The 22,104-nt window shown below is 39.3% G+C and overlaps 1 protein-coding gene across 1 annotated transcript; it reads left to right on the top strand.

Annotated features, from left to right (window-relative positions):
• Positions 1-7,786: 7,786 nt before the first annotated feature.
• DIO2 (deiodinase, iodothyronine, type II) lies at positions 7,787-19,576 on the top strand. The gene is given in 2 exon segments (XM_009993919.1): positions 7,787-8,008; positions 18,959-19,576. Coding segments are annotated over 2 exon segments (840 nt in total).
• The last annotated feature ends 2,528 nt before the right edge of the window (positions 19,577-22,104 follow it).

Below are 22,104 nucleotides of genomic sequence, written 5' to 3'. Positions count from 1 at the left end.
AGCCAAGATGTTTACAAGGAGTTTTTGGACCATTACAATATGGTTTCATCCAAAGTTCTGTAGTTTCTGTCATGAATGTTGAAAATATTGAAATTAAAAAAGAAGCCTTGGGTTTCAGTCTTTGATGAAAGAAGTTCCCTGACCTTACTTAGGCAAGAAAAGCACACATGAAGTCCTTACTGTCTCAGCCAAGAAGACCTAGGTATTTTCCTTGATGCCAAGGTTGAAAAGATTAATATTTTGTCTGCAAACTCACGATTTATAAATGGCATACAAGTGATGATAATCGAATATCTAACATAAATATAAGAAGCCACGTTAGGCTGTAAATATGAATCTAAATTAAAAAAAAAAATAAAATAAGCAAAACAATCAAAATTGTCTGATCTAAGACAGAGTGTGAATGGTATTCAGAAGAGCTATAACTGAAAATGAAGCCCTGGCAAAACTGCTCATAACTGTCAGCTGGGATGGTCATTCCACCCAATTCTTACCTGGTGACACATGGGGAATTAAACTGTCTAAAACTTCAAGCCAACATAGAAACACCTACAGAGCTATTAATAAGAAGAGAGTGATGTGTAAGGGTAGTAGGATAGAAGTTTGTAAGATACTAAATATGTCATAGGATTAAAGGATCTGATTAAGAAACCTAGGAGACAGACCGGTGGTACTGACTTCAGCTGGCAATGGCATAAAGGAGTACACAGAATTTTATTCCTTATACTTAGAGTTTAGACCAAGTCAATCTGGTAAGACAGCTACTTTATAAGTGTTTAAACCACAATTTTTTGTTAATTGTTACTGGTAGATTAAACTGAATAAAATATGGAGAGTACAGTACAGCTTTAGTCTCAAATGTGAGCTGGATAATGATAAATTAATAGATTTCTAATGGCTTCCACTTCAGCACCCACCACTTCCTGGACTTTGATTAATATTTAAGAGCATATATTTTCTAATTGCATGCTTCTTAGAGGCTCATTTTGAGAAGCCCTCCACTCAGGCAAATTGCTGTTTAACTGATAGTGTAAGATGTTACTTTTTGTGTTCCAATGCTCCAGATTGCCCCAAATATTCCACTCCTTCCCAAATCACACACATTTTTATATTAGACCTTATATAAGGAGATGCTGTGACTGCCTTTTTTTTTTTTTTTCCTAGCTGTGATGTAATGCCAACTATCTTTTGATAAAGACTAGAAACCTCAGTTCTTGATCCACATAAGATCTAAACTATCTCAATGTCTTGGTTTGGGAAGATAAAGTCAGAGAACAGGATTCAAGTTCTAGGAAACAGGTTTCTTGGCAATTTCTGCTTCTGACTTAACTAGAAATACAATTATAAGAACCTTCATTATGGTATTGTAGCATTTCTGCCTCCATTCTTGCCCAGAAAATTATACACAAAAGGTGGAACTTATAATGCGTCAAGATGTGAAGGAGGGAGATTGAATGCTTGGGTCATGTATAGCTATCATCAGTGACTGAAATTCATGCACAAACATTCAAGAAGAATGACAAGGACATACATCTCATTTAAGTCCACTGAAAGACACTGGATTAGGAGCTCTGCGGGGGGAGGGGCGGAGTACACTGAGGAAAAGGGTCTGTGGTTTGCCCGGAAAAAGGAAATGGCCCTTTCTCAGATGGGAAAGATGGGGCTGGAGGGCTTGTCTAAAACTTCAAGCCAACTTAGAAACACCTACAGAGCTATTAATAAGATTTTGACCCCACCATCTCTCTGGTGTTTTAGATGGGTAGGAATACATTAACAGCCCAACTTGTTGCCAGCTGCATGAGACTCTTGTATACATATCCTTCATCTGGATAGTCATATGGGTGGAAGACTTTAAATTCTAGTCTCAGCTTCTCTTGGGAGTTTGGAAGATAATTTACAGAATCTACAAGCAGAGTAAGTAGTTTTCTTCTCATGTTCAATACATTTAAGGTCTTTTTTCTTCCTCTGCAATATTCAGAATATTTGGGTTTACTGATTTTTCTTCCGATGAAGTTCTCTGATTGACTTTATTCACAGATCAGCTTTCCTGTTTTTCTTAAGAGAAACTACTTTATCTTTTAGGGTGGGGAGGGTGTTTTGTTTTGTTCCAAAATTAAGTCTGACTCAGCCAGGTGTGTTTTAGTATCAGGTTTGTTCACTCTAGTTTACTGAAACAGGAAGATTATTTTTGTTTTGCATATAAAGTTGGGGATCATTAGCTAAGGGATGTGGGGAATTCTTCTAACCTCAAACTTGTCACTGTTACACACCCACATCCACGAGTCAATTATTTCACTTTGGTGTCACACAATGAATACAGGCTCTTAGAAGGTGCCAGACTGACAGCCTTGAAGTCTGCAGAACAGGTTTTGCAGAGAAATCAGCAGTCTCAGTTCTCCTCGAGCACATTGATCTTTCTGAACCACTGTCCAGGTTCTAGGTATAACTTACTGTCTCTTAGGATATTCTGTTCTTTTCCTGTCCTGAAGTTTCCAATTATATGGCTTTTTTCTTCCTTAGTTCATTTGAATACTGTCTCAGTTTGGCATCCATTGGATGAAACTACCTATAATGGTAGCGCTGCCTTGTGGACTGAGTGGGTAGTGAGGTTGGCCTCCTTTTCCTGCCCCATGGGCTTCCCTCCAATTGCCATGGAGAGCTGCTCCTGTGGGCAGTTTGCATTCTCACTACCTGTACTCAGCCCCACTGCAGATAAACTTGAGGAATCAGGTCTTCCAGGCTATTAAATCAGCACCTCTCACAGCTGCCAGTTTCACAGAATAATCAAATCTCAATTATGCAGCATAATGGCAGTGATAAACCAACCCAAATAAAACAAAATGAAGGCTGATACAAAAGGCAAATAAATTAGGCAGTAAGGATATATTTAGTGCGCTCACCTTTGAGAGGCTAGTAAGAAGATTCCTGTAGAGAACAGAGGCAGCTTTAAGCAGGCAGAATGGGGCTGGGTGCCAGCAGGATGAACGTTGCTCCATTCAGACGTGGTGCTATGGCCAGCAGTGACAGAGGAAGGCAGGGCTTGGTGAATTCACGCTGTGGGTAATCCATCCAGGTATCTCTGAGAATTGCCTGAAAGATTTTATTTTTAATTGAAGATATTATTTCTTTAAGAAAAAATGTACTGCTGATCCTATTAAAAAAAGTAGAAATAGGCATTCAGGCAACACCCTATGGCATTTGAAGTGAAGGAATTGTTGCTGAGAGAATGGAGAGATTTTTTTCTTTCAGCAAAAAGAAAAAAATGTAGTTTTATGAGAGGTACAAATACTTGTTTGGCTGTAATAAATAAATTTTGCCCAGGGCTGGAGAGGCAAAGCTGAGCTAAACTTTGTCCTCACCATCTCTAGCCATATCACTCTGCAGCTGTGCAATTCTCTAGGGATAAGCTCATGGACACACTAACTAGCTCTCAAATAAAACACTTCATTCTTTGTTTTTGGCAGTGAAAGCAGTGAGAAGCAACAAGGGAGGCATACAGGTTGTGCTGAATCCTTTGGGATGATCTCTCCCATGAACCTCCTGGGGGTAGGACCAGAGCAGCAGCCTGCATTCCCTGTCATTGTGAGATACCCTTTCGCAGCTGTGTTGGTAAGAGGAACTGTACTCAAAGTGGTCTTACTTAGTCTGAGAAAATAAGGCTGAGTAATCAAAATATCAATCAGTCTCCTCATTGTGGGCTCAGGGTCTTGCATTTTAGTACTAAGATACAGTGGAATTGAGTGCTGTGGCAGTTTTCACAGGTAGTTCAGCCACAAAGAAGCAAGTGAAGGCTGTAAATACACTATCTGACATGCAGAAAGCTTGTATAGATCTAATATAAAAGGAGAAGAGAGAAAGTGGATTAAGCAGCAGTAATTCCACCTCAGATTTCCCATGTCTAGGCACAGTTATCAAGAGAGTTGAAGTAAACAAACTTTCTAGTTGCCCATGTCCTAATCTTCACGCTGCTGTGGTTGAAAATGAGAAGAAACATGAAGCTATGCATGGATATGGTTTTGGTGGCACTGATTTCTATAAACATTACAGAATATGAACATCTATACAGATACTGTTGACTTTAGCCACATACAAGGTCTAGTAACAGTGAATGCTTTAATGTTGTTGGCTTTGCTCATTCCACCTTGACAAATTATGGATGATATGTTTAATTTACCATTACTGAACCTGACTGCTCCTTAGATTAGGGGACAACTTTTATTTTCTTTTGCTGATGGAGAACTGAGGTGCATTGTAGGGCTGTACCCAAATTATATAGGAAAGTATGGCAGAGCAGGTAACAGAAATGAGCTTTAGCTGAAGCCTATCTCAGTTCTTTCATGCATATCTTCAACACTGTCTATTTTTTTTTTTCATGTATCAAATTAATTCAGTTTTCCTTCAAGAAAGTAAAGGCTCTGTTAATGCCTCGAGGTCTGAGAGGTCTAGCCTTTCTTCCTTGCATGAAGGTCTGCAAGGAAGTAATAAGAGACTGTTGGCTTCAACACTGAGATTATGCTGCAGATGCATATATTTCACAAAAAAATCAAATAGTGGTGTCCTTTGTACTTTTGATGTCTGACAGAAAGAAGCACAGGGATGAATTGTTGCAGCCCAGAAGGAGAGAAGTGGTATCAACAAGAAGAAAGGATTACACTTGCCTTCTCTGCTTTCCTCAGACTGTCAAGCTGAGAAGCAGTGCTTATGCCCTGTAGGACTGACTGCTTCTGAAGACAACAATGGCAAGAACTGTCTTTTTCCATTTTTATTTAGTCAAGAGATTTTCGTCTTTATGGTTGGATTAGGTAGTTGTCAGCTTCTCTTGACTGAACCTCTCAAACACATGATCAGAGGTAGTTCTTTTTAGCTCAGTGCACAGAGTTTGCCTTATAGGCAAGGAAGGTGACATAGTAAATATGAAATAACATCTAAGAGGACAGCTCCATGAACTTCCGGCTCAGCTTCTAATGCACTTCAAAGCTCCGTAGTCATTTGGTCTCCAGCTGTCTTACAAACAACCTCTTCACCCATGAAGCATGCTGTGGGTAGGGGCAGTTTTTTCACAGGAACCCAGAATACATTGTGTTCCCAGCACAGGTTCTTGCCTGAATTTACCTCTGGGGAACAGGAAGAGCCTGGGCTGGACTGTCCTCAGAGCTGTTTGCAAACTGTTTTCAGAAACAATGGCTGATGATTCATCTGGCATCATCATCATCAGCAATCCCCAGGCCCGACTTTTAACCAACCTTTCCAAAATAAAGACGACCATCCCAGATAGAATCATGGATGCGTTAGTGGTGGATCTACAGAAGAGTAATCTAGGCGTAAGAGTGCTTGTAATCAAGTGATTACATATGCTTGCCTGAGGTCACACAGTAAACTAGTTTAGCAGCTCTGGGGACCCTCGTTCCTGTGTTGCACTCACATGACATGAGCACACTGACTCATCCATGTGTGGGGATATATAAATGCCTGTTTATAACGTGTTTTTGCAAGTTTTAGTAATAAAGTCAGATCTGTGAGGTGGCAGTCCTTCCTCTGGCAACAGAAGACTGTCATCACCAACATTTTGACTTAAAATTGTTGAAGTCTAAAAATAAACTACATTATGCTAGTAATGCAGAAGGTCACTGCTTTAATTTGCATAACCTTTTAAAATTATTTATTTGAGTAAACATTTGGTGGAAGATACCCTGTCTCGGTGATATCTTTTTGCAAATACCTGATATTATGCTACCTAAACAAACCTTTTTTTTGGTGAGCCCAAGACAAGACATAGGGTAACCTCTCTAGAGATATGCATCCTAGTATAATGACAGCCCAAGTGACAGTACAATATCGGAAAATGAAAGACCCCAGAGTAGGGAAGATTGATGTTGTTTACCTTCTGTAGTTGCTAGCAGTGAAAGGATCATGATGACTGATGAAGACTAAGATAGACTAACAAAGAAAGCGTATACTACTCATCAAGGATGTGAGTTGACAGATTAGGTACCATGCTGGCATGTCTGGGAACGAAATATATCTGGTGAGAAGAGCCTGCGTAAGCAAATAGGGAAGACATATACTCAAAAACAAAATTATGGATGTCTGCAACATAAAATACATCGAGTATTTACCTAAGGAGGTTAGAAACATGCTGAAAAAAACCCAAACCAACACAAACCAAACCAAAATGTCTTTTGTACCCCACCCTCCCCCAGGAAAAAAAATAATTAAAAAAATCAAGTGGAAAGAGTACTAAAATATGGGACTTAAAAGGTGGAACAAAGAGAAGTGCACATGAATAAAACAAACCTTCAGCATGGGGCTGCAGGGGATGCTAGTGGTTGTTAAAGCATACATGGCTCTGCCAGAGGAAATGTCTTCCTTTGTTTTTTTGTTTTATTATTTTTTAATAACTTTTAACCAAAAGTTAGTTATCCTTATTAGACTAGTGGATGTAAATAGTTATCAGAGGGGGTTATTAAAATCCTTGAAGCTCAGTTGATTAACAACATTTAAAACTATATTATATTGTCCTTAAGCAGGGAACTTTAGCTTCAAAACCCCAAATCTTTCTAAAACTTTTTTTTCTATATTTCTTATCTTCTTCTCTTACATATCAGTAGCATAAGTCTGTGCTGGGTGTTTAGTTATGTTTCCTTAAATGCCAAGAAGACAACAAAATACATTTAAAAACTATACGGGTTGTACTTCATGGAAGTGGGAGGAAAATGTACAGAAATGTGCTCTTTCTTGGGATACATCAGCTCACACACCTTCCTGGAAAAGACAAAAGGGCAAAGAAAAACAACCAACCAACCAACCACGAGAAAAATCAAACAACAACCACGGACAACAGAAGCCTGAGTTGCTCTGTCACCTTCCAGGTAATATAAAAATACTTCTTCCAAAATTTGAAAACATTATTTAAGAGCATATATGTATTTTCTTTTTGCTTTTGCAAAGCACAGCAAAGTTCCACCCTTGCTGTCTGTCACTCTTTTTTTTTTTTTTTCCCCTCTGAAAAAAAAAAAAAAAAAAAAAAGTTTTGAGAATTTCATTTTTCTATTCCCTGCAGTCCTGGCCAAAGTAAAGCCCTCTTTTACATTGACGTCAAGATCTTTACTAAGATTAGGGTTTCATTTCTCTATTGCAGCAATTAGCTAGGGAATGTATAAAAGGCTTCAGGGAAGCAAGCGAGGACTCCAGAGGGGAAAAGCACTTTGCACCAAAGGCGGTTCGCTAGAGAGAGGGCGAGAGGAGGAAGGCAGGAACAGAGAGGAGGAGGGGACGGGGGGAGAGAGGGAAAGAGAGAGCGAGAGAGAAGGAGGAAGGAACAGAAAGTTTATGTACATAAACCTTTTTCCAAGAAAGGATTGTTGCACCTGGTAGCTAGCTTTACTGACTCAGAACTGAGAGGTCTGCTCAGTGCTTAAATAGCTGAGAAACAATGGGACAGTGCAGGAAAGTTAACAATTAACAATCTCAGCTTAAATTTTGTAACTGCAGGGAACTGGAAACAGCTGCCTCTCTCTTCAACAAAATCAGGTCTCCTGGTTAAGGGAAGAGTATTTGTTAACATCTTAGCTTCCGAAAAAGAAGCAGTTCCGAGTTGAATGGGTATAATACAGTTACGGTTTTAACCAGCCTGCTCGTGTTTAACTATCTCTGCTCATTTTAAAGAGAAAGGCTGAAAGAGGGGTAACGAGCATTTTGAAATGCTTTTCACTTTACTTTTTTAAATGAGGGTACAGGGCAAAAAAGGGACCTGAAGGCAGCTGGCTGAAGAGAAGCAGCAAGGAAGATGGGTCTGCTAAGTGTGGATTTGCTGATCACGCTTCAGATCTTGCCGGTCTTTTTCTCCAATTGCCTCTTCCTTGCGCTGTATGACTCTGTGATCCTCCTGAAGCACATGGTGCTGTTTCTGAGCCGGTCTAAGTCCGGGCGCGGTGAGTGGCGGAGGATGCTGACCTCGGAGGGGCTGCGCTGCGTCTGGAACAGCTTCCTGCTGGACGCCTACAAGCAGGTGGGTACCCGGGGACAGGCAGGTTGGGGTGGGTAACCGGCTGTGATGAACATCCCTGGGGTCAGCGGAGAAAGGAAAGGAATGATGCTGTGCGGTGCAGACTATCTCCTATTTGTTGTTAGGTTTGATGGGAGAGGTATCAGATGTGCAGCACTTTTAAAGTGGGGGCTAAAGGTTCATGCGATTCAGGAGCTGCTGCCTCTCTGCTCTGACACTAACTCTGTGCAGCCATGGGCATGTCACTTAGTTTAGTTGTGCCTCAGTTTCCCCACCAGTTCAAATAATAATCTTTTACTTTACAAAGTATTTCAAGATCTTTGCATAAGAATAATTATAAAATGCTCTAGAGGTTTTTGCAGCTGGTGTTTAATTATTTGCTGTGTGAGATCCTCAGAGATTATGCAAAGGTAGCATCTTCAGATAGAGCTCAACATAGATAGATGTCACCTATGTAACATGGATAGAATTGCTTTAGTGAACCTTTGTCACTACATTGGCACTTTATGTTACTTGCATGTTAATTTTTATGTTGGAGGAAGCATCCAGGCAATAGTAAAACTGAGCACAAAGTGAAACAGTCTGTTTTCTTCACAAAAGCAGTGACAGAGGAACATGTAAGAGATTAAAAGTGAACTTGACTAGCTGAGGGACAGCTGCCTGGTGATTTAAGTTAATAAAGCCAATAGCAGTTATGCAACGTGTACTTTTTTTTTTTTTTTCCTTTTAAGTTTTGTACAAACATTATCCAGTGGTACTGCCCAGGTCTCATAAGGTAGTTATTGTTCTCTCTTATAGATTGAAAAGATGGACCCAAAAAGTTGAAATTTCTTGCACAAGCCACCCAGTTAGTAAGTAAAAGAACTGGGTTCAGAGCTCTGTGGCTTCCAAAACAGTGCTTAGTCTGTTAATATATTGTCTTATTTAGACCATCTATTTTAATATACCCCTTGTGATGTTGTGAGGTCATGGGGGTCCTATCCAAACAATAACTCTGTATCTTCTGAAATACTTCTTTTAATATCACCTTCCCCCCAGTCCTCTTTCAGTCCTCCCCAATGGCTTTTGTATATGCTCTTACCTAGAGATGTGAAGAGCTGGTGGTGTTGATGTTTGCTGGTTTTCAGATATGGAACGCAAGCTGTTTAGCCTGAAACCCAAGCCATGGGGACATTAATTTTCACTGTAAGACAAAAATAAATACCATTAACTTTTGCCAAATGGGTCAATCTCTTATTGCCACCCTAAGAATCAGTCAGCTGGCTACCCAAATAAAGTAATGCTAAATGAAGCTCACTATTCTCCTAGCCCTTCTAGTTTCTGTTTTGACACTCCTAACAGACATTAAGTAGTGAAATTTACAGTGCCCTTGTTAAATGGGCCAGTGAGCACAGTTATGTCCATTTTACGAAAAAGGCAAGGTAGGACAGACACCCGATGACTTGATCAAGGCTCCAGTGGAAATTGGTAGCACAGCTCTGAAATAGACAAGTTTCCAGTTCCCACATTTGCAACCTGTGTGTGCCCCAGGGTCTGGAGAAGGTGAGGAGCTGTAAGGAAACTTTAATTCATGAGTTATTTTCAAACTTATTTTGCTTAAATTATACAAAATTATTAAAAATAAAGATGTCACATGCCTTTCTGTACTTGCCAATGTCATATTTTGCCTTTCATTAGTACTGTTGAGGTCAGCTGTAGAAAGAGGATGATTCTGTTCTATTTTTGGTGTTGGCAATGAAACTCATACCTTGGACTTTGGTAACCAAAAACGCTCCCTTACCACTATTAGATGACCTAGGTTCTTCAGGCCAATCTGACTTTAAGGTCTCTATAATGAATTCTGGGTCTTAATGGACCCAAGCAAAAAAATACATAAAACATCACCAAAATTTATTGCCTTGTTCCAAAAAGGGGAAAAATCCATTCATGCCACCTGTCCTTAAGGTGAAACTAATTGACTAACAATTCATGGAAAGATTCTGTTTTCCTTAATAGAATTATGGGCCATAAGGACAGAAGATCACTGAAACCCTTGATTGTCACAGAAAGGTAGATAAGTGTAGAATTCAGATTATAGAAGGGACATGATAAACTGGGGAGCATTATTAGAAGAAGTAGAGTCACCATCTCCACAATAGAGGAGATTCTTCTGCTGCTTCTGTAAGGAGGAGAAAGAAATAAAAATTTCAGCTAGAAAGCTGCACTGGTAGAGTTAAAAAATTTGAAATATACCCTGCTTGATGTCTTTTTTTAAAAGCATGAGAAATAGTAAAATATATTTAAGACTGTTCCACAAAGCATCTTTTTCCTTAAATAATCTTTTTCTACATCCTGAATTGGACTACCCATTTGTGATATCAATCTTAGTCAATTAGTGAGGGTATTAAACAGGATAGCAAAATGCAGTTGATATTGTAACCATGATTGCTTATTGCTCCAATTTGCTACCTGAAGCCAGGTGTTAGGAAAGTCCTTAAGCAGGTGCTTAAGAAGTATTGTTGAGTATTTATGAGATAATCGCCAAGTTTCAGCTAGAACAACAGAATTGCAGGTGGCTGGGGATAAACATAAGGTATGCTTAGTTTTACTGTTTTGTGTCCTTATACAGACTGATTCCTGAGTACATTTCATAGCATTTTTCACATAAGTGCTTGATGGAAAATTTCTATTAGCAGCAAAATTTACTGTTAGCCATTCCAGAAAAACTCTGTGAGTAGATACTAGAGTTTGAATTAAAATAAATTTATTACAAGAAAGGAGGTCTGCCTTGAAAGTACACAGACTGTTCAAAAATGAAATTATTTTGTTACAAGACTAAAGTGAACAAGAGATGATCTCAGAATAGTTAAAGTATATTTGAAAATAGCTGTTCTGATGCATTTTCCCTTCTAGAAAAACTTTTTAATATCTTACTTAATTTTCAACTTGGTTTTGCTCTGCTTTTTGTTGTTGTATTTTTACACACCACATTTTGGTTAGGGCAATTATTTCATAGGCAAAATTACTTAGCAACAGTTGAAGATTTTAACATCCTCAGTGGGGAAGCAATGCAGAGTTTCGTGGATATAGACTATATTCAGTATTCTTTTTATTGGAACAGTAATATCACTTGTTTTCTCCACATTTTGCTGCCCACTGGAATAAAAATTACTGATCTTTTCTATATTTTTATTGCCTTATGTAAATTTCATCAGTTAGTAATATATTTTTTTTTATTTCTTTAGCTCTGAGTTCAGTATCTGTCATGCTCAGTGTTGATATTGTGTACACTGCACCAACTTTGTGATTCATAGAACATCCTCCTCCTATTTTTTCCTAAGCAGCAAGCATATTTTACATTACAACTAGGGAGTCTCTGGGACCAGATTAATTGTTGTAACAGAAAAAACAAACTAGTAATCAAGTTACATTAACTTTATATCATCAAAAGTCTGAAATTATTTTATTTAAATGTCATTTTTCTAACTTACTGTTCTGCTTTGTTTACCTACAGAAATGAGTGGACTGACTCTTGAAGAGCAATTCATGTATGTGTATGTGTGTAGGTATTTACACTCATATGAGTTTGTATGTTTGCAGATATATATATATATATTTGTGTGTATCTATCTATATATGTACATACATATACGTATATGTGTATAAATGCAAAAATACACACACACAGGCACACATAATCTGCTCTTCTGGAAGTCAGTCCACTCTCATTTCCCTGTATATATGTACACACAAAAATATATATGCATATGTATAGATATGAATGCAACCACACCTAGTGGTAATAGAGAAAAAAGAAAATAGCATTTTGGGAAGGTGTTAGTGTGCCTTCTTCATGTTTTATACAGGTCATCTGTATAAAATACCAGTGAGGCATTCGTTTCAGCACACAGCCTGTGTACTGAATGTGTCACATACCTTACACAAATCCAGAGAAAAAGCTAGAGAAGTTTTGAGAAAAAAATTGTATTTATTTTTAAAAGCTTTTTTTACATACTAGGATCCATGCTTTATTTGGTACTGGGATGAATTGGCTTTCTAGGATTCCAAAGGTGATAAATTGTTATCTTAAAATGCTTTAAAAATGGACATGAAGAAGGTTGTACCCATTAGCAGTGACATTGTGAGGCCTCATGCTGGGAGCTTTTCAAGTGCCAGATATGAGATTTGTGTTTCAGCAATGCAGAGCTACTGTTCCTGGTCTCCAGTAGAGAGCTGTAACGTTATCTAAGAGGATATCCTCCCTCTTCTCCACCTCAATGCAGGGTAGTTGGGGGGAAGACCTTAATGGCATCTCCTCAAAGGAGCTGAATGCTGTAGTGCACCTATGGGGGGGAACATGTGCATGTGCATATACACACACATGTGTAAATGTACGTTACAGCCCTCAGAAGGATCCAGTATCTTAAGCTATGGATGATGTGTGTACTTGAACATCTTTTTACTGTCTTTAGCAGCAAGCTTTCTTATGACAGACCCAGCATGGAGGGAACAGTTGGTACAACATAGACCCAGCTCTTGGTGTTAACAGCAAGTAGACTGGTTTGGTAATTACCCAGTGGTATATTCCTGAGATTTCAGGGTGGCACGATGAAATAACCTTTGACTACTTCTGCCAGCCTGATAGGTACATCATGTAATTCTAAAAAAATAATTAAAAAATCAGTATGCAGAGCCTGGAAGCTGTCATGTTAAGTACATGCTGCACAGCATTATCACAAAATTATATGTGAAAGTAATATAATGGCATGATCCTTTTCCTGCTGTTCGGCTGCCCAGCAACTCATTCCTTTTGGGGAAATTTTTTAAGTATTTTAAAGATTGGAACAGAGACATAACCTCTATATTTTATTTTGTCAGACAAGGTAAGGAAGCGTCTCTCTGCATTTGACAGTGGTAAAGGGGATTTGTGAAATTGTGTTGTGTATTTTCAGGGTTTAGAACTAGACATTGTGTGATATTAAAAATATTTTATTGGTTTTACAAAGTTCAGCCTTAGTGGAATTGTTTTCACTGACATTTTCAAATGAAAACAATAATGAAAGAAGTGAGAAAAACAAAACAAAACCACAATTAAAACCTTTCCTGCAGTGTTTGGAACATAAATTCAATGTGATTTGGGTTTGTAATTGTCATTATTATTATTAAAACATTGTCATAATTATTCATATATAATCATGTTTGTTATAGTAGTTTCTGAGGACCAACCTAGGCCATGGACCCATTGTACTAGGCAGTATCCTGAAGAGGAACAGGCAATTTGTCCATGGACCTTACAGTTCAAACACTCAAGACTGATGCTATCCCACATGGGGCCTCATCCTACCCATTGCATTTTGCAGATCTAAATTAACTTCTTCCACACTACCTCTTTGCAGCCTTCCATTTTCACCCTTATGTGCAAAAAACTGATTGAAAGGACTGCTTGCTTTTTTGTCAAACCCTTGTGAAAACCCCCTTTGACTGTGGTAGACACAGAAAATTAGCTAACATGCAGCACCCTAGAAAAAGATCATAACTGGTCCTTGTGTACCTGCTCTGCTAACCACCACTGTGTATTCATACAGTGCTAAAGTTGAGTAAAAAACCCAAAAATAAAAATCCAAATTAACTTCAAATGTCCTCCAAGTGCTGACTAATGAAGACTGGTGAAGGCCTCTGTCACCAGTAAGTAGAGTCCACAAGGGTGCCCAGTGGCCCAGAGGCCACAGTGTTGTAGGTCATGTTCATAGAATCATAGAATCATAGAATCATAGAATCATAGAATCATAGAATCATAGAATCATAGAATCATAGAATCATAGAATCTTAGGGGTTGGAAGGGACCTCAAAAGATCATCTAGTCCAACCCCCCCTGCCAGAGCAGGGTCACCTAGAGTACATCACACAGGAACGCATCCAGGTGGGTTTGGAATGTCTCCAGTGAAGGAGACTCCATAACCTCTCTGGGCAGCCTGTTCCAGTGCTCTGTCACTCTCACAGTAAAAAAAAATTTTTGGATATTCACCTTGAACCTCCTGTGCTCCAATTTACACCCATTACCCCTTGTCCTATCACTGGTCATCACTGAGAAAAGCCTAACTCCATCTCCCTGACACTCACCCCTTACATATTTGTAAACATTGATGAGGTCACCCCTCAGTCTCCTTTTCTCCAAGCTAAAGAGACCCAGCTCCCTCAGCCTTTCCTCATAAGGGAGATGTTCCACTCCCTTCATCATCTTTGTAGCTCTGCGCTGGACTCTTTCAAGCAGTTCCCTGTCCTTCTTGAACTGAAGGGCCCAGAACTGGACACAATACTCCAGATGCGGCCTTACCAAGGCAGAATAGAGAGGGAGGAGTACCTCTCTTGACTGACTAACCACACCCTTTCTAATGCACTCCAGGATGCCATTGGCCTTCTTGGCCACAAGGGCACATTGCTGGCTCATGGTCATCCTCCTGTCTACCAGGACTCCCAGGTCTCTTTCACCTACACTGCTCTCCAGCAGGTCAGCCCCTAGCCTGTACTGGTACATGGTGTTGTTCTTCCCCAAATGCAAAACTCTACACTTCCCCTTGTTGAACTTCATCATGTTTCTCCCTGCCCAACTCTCCAGCCTGTCTAAGTCTCTATGTTCCCATCTTGAGGGAAACATAAACCCTTAAAAATCTTGCTGTAAAATCCCCGCTCAGAGGAACTAAAATTATCCATTTTATTTTATAAGAGTGCAAGGCAAAAGGCTCCTTTATGCTTTCCCTCTGCCATGCATGCTTATTTGTGGTACTGGCAGTATTTAAATAAAGAGAGCAGCATTTGACTAGTTATTTTTATCTGGACTGTGCCCTTTTAATTTGTCTCTCACTTTGCTCCGTCAACTGCACACACCTGATCCTAAATAAAGACTGCCAGAACTCAAGTCAGTTATAGTCTCTGCCCTCCAGTTTGAGCAATTGAGTCTCTTAAAGCAAGCTGCCACCTACTCATGACAAATGAAGAACTCCCACTCCCATGCACTACTTCAGGCAGGGCCTCCTGTAATTTTTATCCACTGCACAACTCTGAATCATGTAAATAAAGAAAACTAACCAAAAAAATAATTTTTATAATTCTCCAGTGAGAATCTGATTATTATTTGGATGAAGTACTGAGAAATACCAGGCTGTTCAGAGGCTATAGCTAAATGGAATAAAATAAAATCAAAGCAGAGAATTTGAAAAGGAGCAAAAATCTCCAGGGATTCAGTTCATTACGAGTCACTGGTCTCCAATCCCAAACACAGCATGCCCATATTTAAATGGTTAATCTCACAGACTCCTAATTGTCTGGCAACACCTATTTTCTTTAGGGGGTTGACATAGCCTGATGATTCTGCCGAACTGAAAATCCCTCATGGAGGGAATGAAAGCAGCATTCCAGTGCACAGCATCCCAGGAGGGTTATGGTGAAGCTGATAAAAGCAAAATGAGAAAAAAGAAAAGGTAAATGAAGAGGCAGTGTTTTATCCATGGGGCTTTTCCTAGTCCTCATAGGGAATGTACAACAAAGTTAGCAGTGTATGCTAAAGCATCAGCAACCTTTTTCTCTTCTCCCTCTGTGTGCACACTCAAAGAAGGAGCTGCAGGACCAAGGCTATAGTGCAAATACAAAGTTGTCTCAACTGTTGTGTCACCGCTGTGGCGTCAGGCTGGTGCCTGCTCTTACTGACGGCTGGGCTTGCTCTTAGATTTGTTTGGCCTACCTTGCGTGTCCCCCACAGGCTGCATGGGAGGGGGTGCCTGTGCCTGTTTCCACCTCATCCAGAAGGCTGGCGCTGAATGCCTGAATATTCACGCACATAAGTACGTGATTATAGAAATACTGGATTGCGTGTGAGGGGAATTCTGCTAGTTTGTTTCTCAGAATTTATATTTTGCCTGCTTTTGTGTAAGATTTCAAAAGCTCTCTGGCTGAATACATGGGAGTTTTTGTTTGTTTTCTCATTGCATTGGTTTTCTTTTCCAAGAGCTATTTTTTTCTTTCAATAAATAACAACAAAGAAGACAGCCAAGGCCTACAATGCAGATGATCAGCAAGGATGATATTGTCATCCTGTGTCAATCGGTTCCCCAGCCTGGTGAAATAAAGAGTCCCTTTGGGAACGTCAGCGCTTCATCAAGACCAATTAGTGGAGATGCTGCTGCTTATGTTACTGCTTATGTTTAAGCGTTAACGAATGGGCAGGGCTGCTTTTTGGAGTGCCTGACACTGGCATGGAACAAGGCACCGACCTAATTACTCCTCTGCAAGAGCAGAAAATGCCGTGTGAATGCCTGCTTGGCAAGGATGTCTCATTAAGGGGGAAAAAACCAACACAAGCACTCCCTAGAAACAAAAATTAAAATTATAGGTAACCTGCGGCCACAAGACTTACTTCATGATTGTGGGAAATGAAGAGAAAATGCAGTGAGGTAACAGGGCATATTTGTACTGTATTTCCTAATGTCATCTATTTTTTTGGTCAATAAGGAGTATGAGAGACAGAATGCACACTTGCATTGCTGGAGAACAGTGAAATATGTTGCCACCCTCAGTATCAACATTGAAGTACTTGAAGGGCATTCCCGTGGGTTATTCATGGTGTTTGATGGGAGTTGTTTTGTTAGTCTGTTCCTTCAGGGTTTGCAAACTTGCCTAGAAAGTGTTTGGTAAACCTGAGTGAAGAGTTGGCAATGAGGAGCTGACAATATGTAAGCCTCTCTTTCTGCTTAAATAGGATCAAGAAGCAGATTGTGGTTTCCCAGTTCAAGAGTGTTGGTTAGAGTATTTTACAGTCATAACAGTTTTGTTAAAATAAAACCAGAAGTGCAAGGGGAAACAGCTGCTCAGATGTTTCTCTTCTCCTGAGCAGCTCTGTTCATTGCTGAGTTTTAGTTTCTTCTATCTTTTTTACCTTTATTTTTCTTCTCTTCTGAAGAGTGCCGGCACATATCAGAAATTCAAATTGTGTTGCTTAATTGGGATTTATGAGATAAATCACATGTTATTACTTCATTTCTTTGACTGGATGAGCACATGCTGCTAAATACTGAGGTCCATTGTTCATCCAGGGAGTGGGTGCAGCACAGATACTTACATGTCCAGCTTTGCCCAAAAGGCACATTTTGGGCAAGCTAGCTTTGAAAAAGCATTTACTTGGTACTGAGAGGACAGTTAAGCTTGATATAGGTGCTAACATGCTAAGATATAGGTGGCCTGTGGGAGCTCTTCTTAAATGCAACAAATGTGTAATACTACTTCTTAGATGCTAGAGTGTGAGTCCCTGAGCCTGTCTTTCTACAGATAGAGTCATAGAATCATAAAATAGTTTGTAATGGAAGGGACCTTAAAGATCATCTCCCCTGGCATGGGCAGGGACAACTCCCACTAGACCAAGGAAGGGGCATCCACAACACCCCTGAGCAACATGTTCCAGTGTCTCACCACCCTCATGGTAAAGAATTTCTTCCTAATGTCTAACCTAAATCTATCCTCTTCCAGTTTTAAACCACTATCCCTCGTCCTATCACTACACACCCTTGTAAAAAGTCTATCCCCAGCTTTTCTGTGATAATTGCAGTGCTTGATGTTAAAGGCAGATACATAGGGATCACTGTGGCTGAACTCATTCAAAACTAATTGTCTTATGTAATAATATTTTGCAGTTCTATAGCAGTTATCAGCTAAGGATCTTGGAGCCCTCTGCAGGCTCCACCTTATTCTGGCAGTTCCATCTGTGAAATGCTTATATTCTATCTTTTTTCTATAGACATAGAAACAGTCAGGCAAAATGACTTTTCCACAGTTGCCTGTTGGGTCTGAATTAGATTTGGGGTTAGAGCTAAGAACAGTTAAGCTTTCACTTCATCCTACTTCAATGATTTTATAAACTTTCCCTTTTCCTGCTGTCTTTCCCCCAGTCAGCTTCAGAGAAACATTCCAGTAGAAGAAAATATGTCACTCAATTGCTGATGAAATTTCTGCAAAGTGGTTAGAAAACTCTTCGGACAGCACAGTCTTGGATGGTCCACTTTTAGAAAAGAATGATATATTGAGTGGACACCTGCAGAGATCCCTCTTGTGTTTGGTACTCTGAGTATTTTCATTCTTGGACTGCAGGATGGAAGAGAATATATGTGTACGAAATCTGCAAACCTGTTGAAATTGAGAGGCACTGCAAGTCTTGTGAAGATCAGGAATACAATGCAGAATGATTTTGAAGAATTGGAAAAATTACTTGAAATGTAGGTTGGAGTTCAACAGGGTCACATTCAATACACCAGATTCAGGTTGAACTGATGAAATACTGCAATCCATGATAGAAAGCAACTAGAAAAGCAGAATAGACCTATGCATTATAACTTCTCACTAGTTAACCCTTAGACAATGGTCTACTGTTATTCCAAAACAGTAATGATGTTTCATAAAAAAAGCAAACATCTGGAATGCATAAACAGGTGTAGCCTGTGAGATACATGAAGTATCTGATTATTCTGAGAATTAGTAAAAACTCTTTTGAAGTTTTGCATGCTGCTTTCAAGGATGAAGTGAACCAAGTGGAGAGAACTCAGAAGATGGCAGTGAAAAAGAATTGTGTTTAGACAATTTGGTTCACAGAGAAAAGTTAGAAGAAATTGGAGGTAGACTGAAAGCAAGTAAAAGTCTGCAAATATGTAAAGGTAGACAGGACTGTGTGTGTAGTGGACAGGAGAAGACAGATCTGAGATCAAACTTTCTAACAATAATGAAGTAGTATACTGGTCAGGAATGCCACATTTCCCTGTGCTGTGAGTGGAGATGGACTAAATACACTTTTTGAAGCTGCTGGTTTTGTTGATTTATTGTATCTCCTAGCTAGTGTCCATGCAGGTGTGCTCCGTAAACAGGTGATTCTATTTATTTGAAGAGAAAAAAGTAATTCACGCTAACTTGCTATGTTTTAATTTGTTTTGTCATCAGGTCAAACTGGGAGGAGAAGCCCCAAACTCCAGTGTAATCCACATAGCCAAGGGCAGTGATGGCAGCAGTGGCAGCTGGAATAGTGTTGGTGGCAAGTGTGGAACCAAATGCCACCTTCTGGATTTTGCTAACTCTGAGCGGCCACTGGTGGTCAACTTTGGTTCAGCTACTTGACCACCATTCACAAGCCAGCTGTCAGCCTTCAGCAAACTGGTGGAGGAGTTCTCTGGTGTGGCTGACTTTCTGTTGGTCTACATCGATGAGGCTCACCCATCAGATGGCTGGGCTGCTCCTGGAATCTCTCCCTCTTCATTTGAAGTTAAGAAACACAGGAACCAGGAAGATCGATGTGCAGCTGCTCACCAGCTCCTAGAGCGCTTTTCCTTGCCACCCCAGTGCCAAGTGGTGGCTGACTGCATGGACAACAATGCCAATGTGGCCTATGGGGTTTCATTTGAGCGAGTATGCATTGTGCAAAGACAAAAAATTGCCTACCTGGGAGGCAAAGGCCCCTTTTTCTACAATTTGCAGGAGGTTCGGCTTTGGCTGGAACAAAACTTCAGCAAAAGATGAAATCCATTCTCTACAGAAGCTAAGTCAAAAGATGTTTCCCTTTAAGGTGATGTAGGAGGGAAAAAGAAAAAAAGAAAACTTACTGGTTTGAATAAGGCCTTTCAAATGACTGCAGGAGAACACATTTGATAACGAGGTCAAATGAACATTAAATAGGAAATGAAAATAAAACAAAAAACTAACTCCACACAAACATTTTACAAAAAAAAAAAATAAATCCCACTCCTGCACTGGCTATGGCACAGAAGAGGTGAAGATGCTTCTGTGAAAAGGTGCTGCTGGCGAGTGTGAAGAGTGGTGAGATGAGACCTGCCTCCCAGGAACCCATCTCATGAAGTGTTTGCTCTGGGGTGAGCCAGAAGCATTGCTGCTTGGAAGGCAATCCATGAAAAGGCAACACATTGTCTTTCATCAGAAACACTTCTTTACCCTCCTGTGGCCAGTGTAATTGACCTGGGAGGAGCCAAGGGGCTTGCAATTGCTTTGCATGGAATCGCAGTGGAGTGTGGCGATTGTCCTCTCTTGCAGTGAATCTATTGTTCAGAGTCTACAGGAACCATCATACAATGCATCATACAGGCAGGCTGGCTATTCAGATCAAGATGAAACATTGCATGCTGGTATTTGTACTCTCCACAGATGCCTCTGCACAGCATATTAACTGTGTATTTCTGTCTATATATTTGTATCCAGTATGCAGGCCTGTGCCTGCTGAGGAAGATATTAAAATCTATGGAGCTGGACCAAACAAAGAAAGGTGATCAAATAAGCCCATTGCAATTCGAAAACTAAAAAACCTGGACTATTTGTAACAAAACAGCAAGAACTATCTAGAGTGTGGATCATGAGACAAAACTCAGCTGATGCCAACCAACCCTCAGTTCTTAGAGCTGACAACACACATTTCTTAACATTCTCTGGTTCTCTTCTCTGTTACTTTACCTGCCTTGCTCTCTTTCTCTCTTGCAATAGGATTAAAAGTAATTTCATTTTTAGCGTTTTAAAAAGTAACTTATTCTCTCCTATTTTTATTTGAGATAATGACCTTATAGCTGTATTTTGGGGATGGGGGAACTTACACACAACTTTACCTCATTGAAATGGAAACCTATCCTTTTAAATACCCTGTTAAATGTAGTCATGTTGATTTTTGCTATCTCAGATATCTGCAACTAGTTTATAGCTTAGTTGGTCTGGAGGTTAAGTTGTTTGTAGCCTCAGAATTGACTAGCTGCAGTTATAAAATCACAAAAGGAGACTATTTGTTTCAATTGTGTGCTCAAAAGCCATCACAGAGAAACAGTGAGGACAGTGTGAGTTAATGTGAATAAATGTAAAGGATGGCAGAATTTTTATATGAATGGGTCTGAGGAATTATTAATTATATTTAAAGAGATATTGTCAACTTAGAGTATGTATTGAGTTTAGGTATTTCTAAAACTAAAATGATTTAATCAAGCATGATGAAAAGGCGAGTTCACAATGCACTAACCCATTAGAGCTGATAAAAGAAAACCTATAAGGAGAGGGACTATCCAAATTTTGCCTCAACTTTGGCAGAAACATGAAATAGAAAAACAGGATAAGTGGTAAGAATAAAATTATTTATTTTAATTTTTCATCCTGCCAGTTGTCAATAATATGATGCATTAATAAAAACACAGGAAATAACAGAAAATACATACATAAATATTTTTTTTCACAATGTCCCTTTAATATTGTGTATTTCTTCTTGCTTGGCGCTGGTCAACTAAGCCAATGTACAAGGCATTTAGAAATGTATTTTTAAGCCCAGATCTGAAATAATAACAATATTTGGGCTCATACTTGCCTTCTCACATTTTCCTCCACACATTGTTAAACATATACAAACACAGTTTGGTAATATGTATCAGAGAAGGGTGTAAAAATGGTCTTCAGACCTTCTGATGAGCCCCACTTCTCAGAAGTAATTTGTCTGTGTGTGTATATATGCATTTATGTATGCATACTTATGTATAACATATTTTTAATGTAGTTGTATACGAATGCATGCACACACAAATCATGACTAGACCTGTATTTTTAGTTATTCTGTCCTCCCATTCACTACTGTTACTGATATAAATGCTCAGTGTGGATCATTGTTACACATATTCATGACTAACTGGGATATATAACTGAAATTTTTAAACCTAATAACATATAAACAGTAACACAGCCAAACTGCAAGGTTTATTTAATCCAGTGTCCTACATCTGACTGTATCAGATGCTTCAGGGGAAGGTGCATTAATTTCTTCTGGAATTTTAATCCGATTTAGCTCTTATTATTTTTGTCTTGTCTAATGTGATAATTGATGTCTCATCGTCCCTGTGAGAGGCTGATCTTGAATTTTCAGATCTAAATATTTCTTGAGGTGAGGAATACTAAAATAAAAAAACCCACAACAACAACATAATGTTTAAGAACAAAGAAAAACAAATAAAACCAGATATTCCCCCCAGATTTAAACTGGCTGTTTTTCAAAATAATTCTCATCTCTTGCTCTTGTATGCTATAAGAGTATAAACAGGATTGATCCCAGTTTCTCT

This window comes from Chaetura pelagica, unplaced genomic scaffold, assembly GCF_000747805.2.
Source record: "Chaetura pelagica isolate M959 unplaced genomic scaffold, ChaPel_1.0 scaffold11, whole genome shotgun sequence".
Classification (NCBI taxonomy): Eukaryota; Metazoa; Chordata; class Aves; order Apodiformes; family Apodidae; genus Chaetura; species Chaetura pelagica.
Note: the sequence above shows the minus strand (reverse complement) of the source record. Positions and strands in the feature narration are given on the sequence as shown.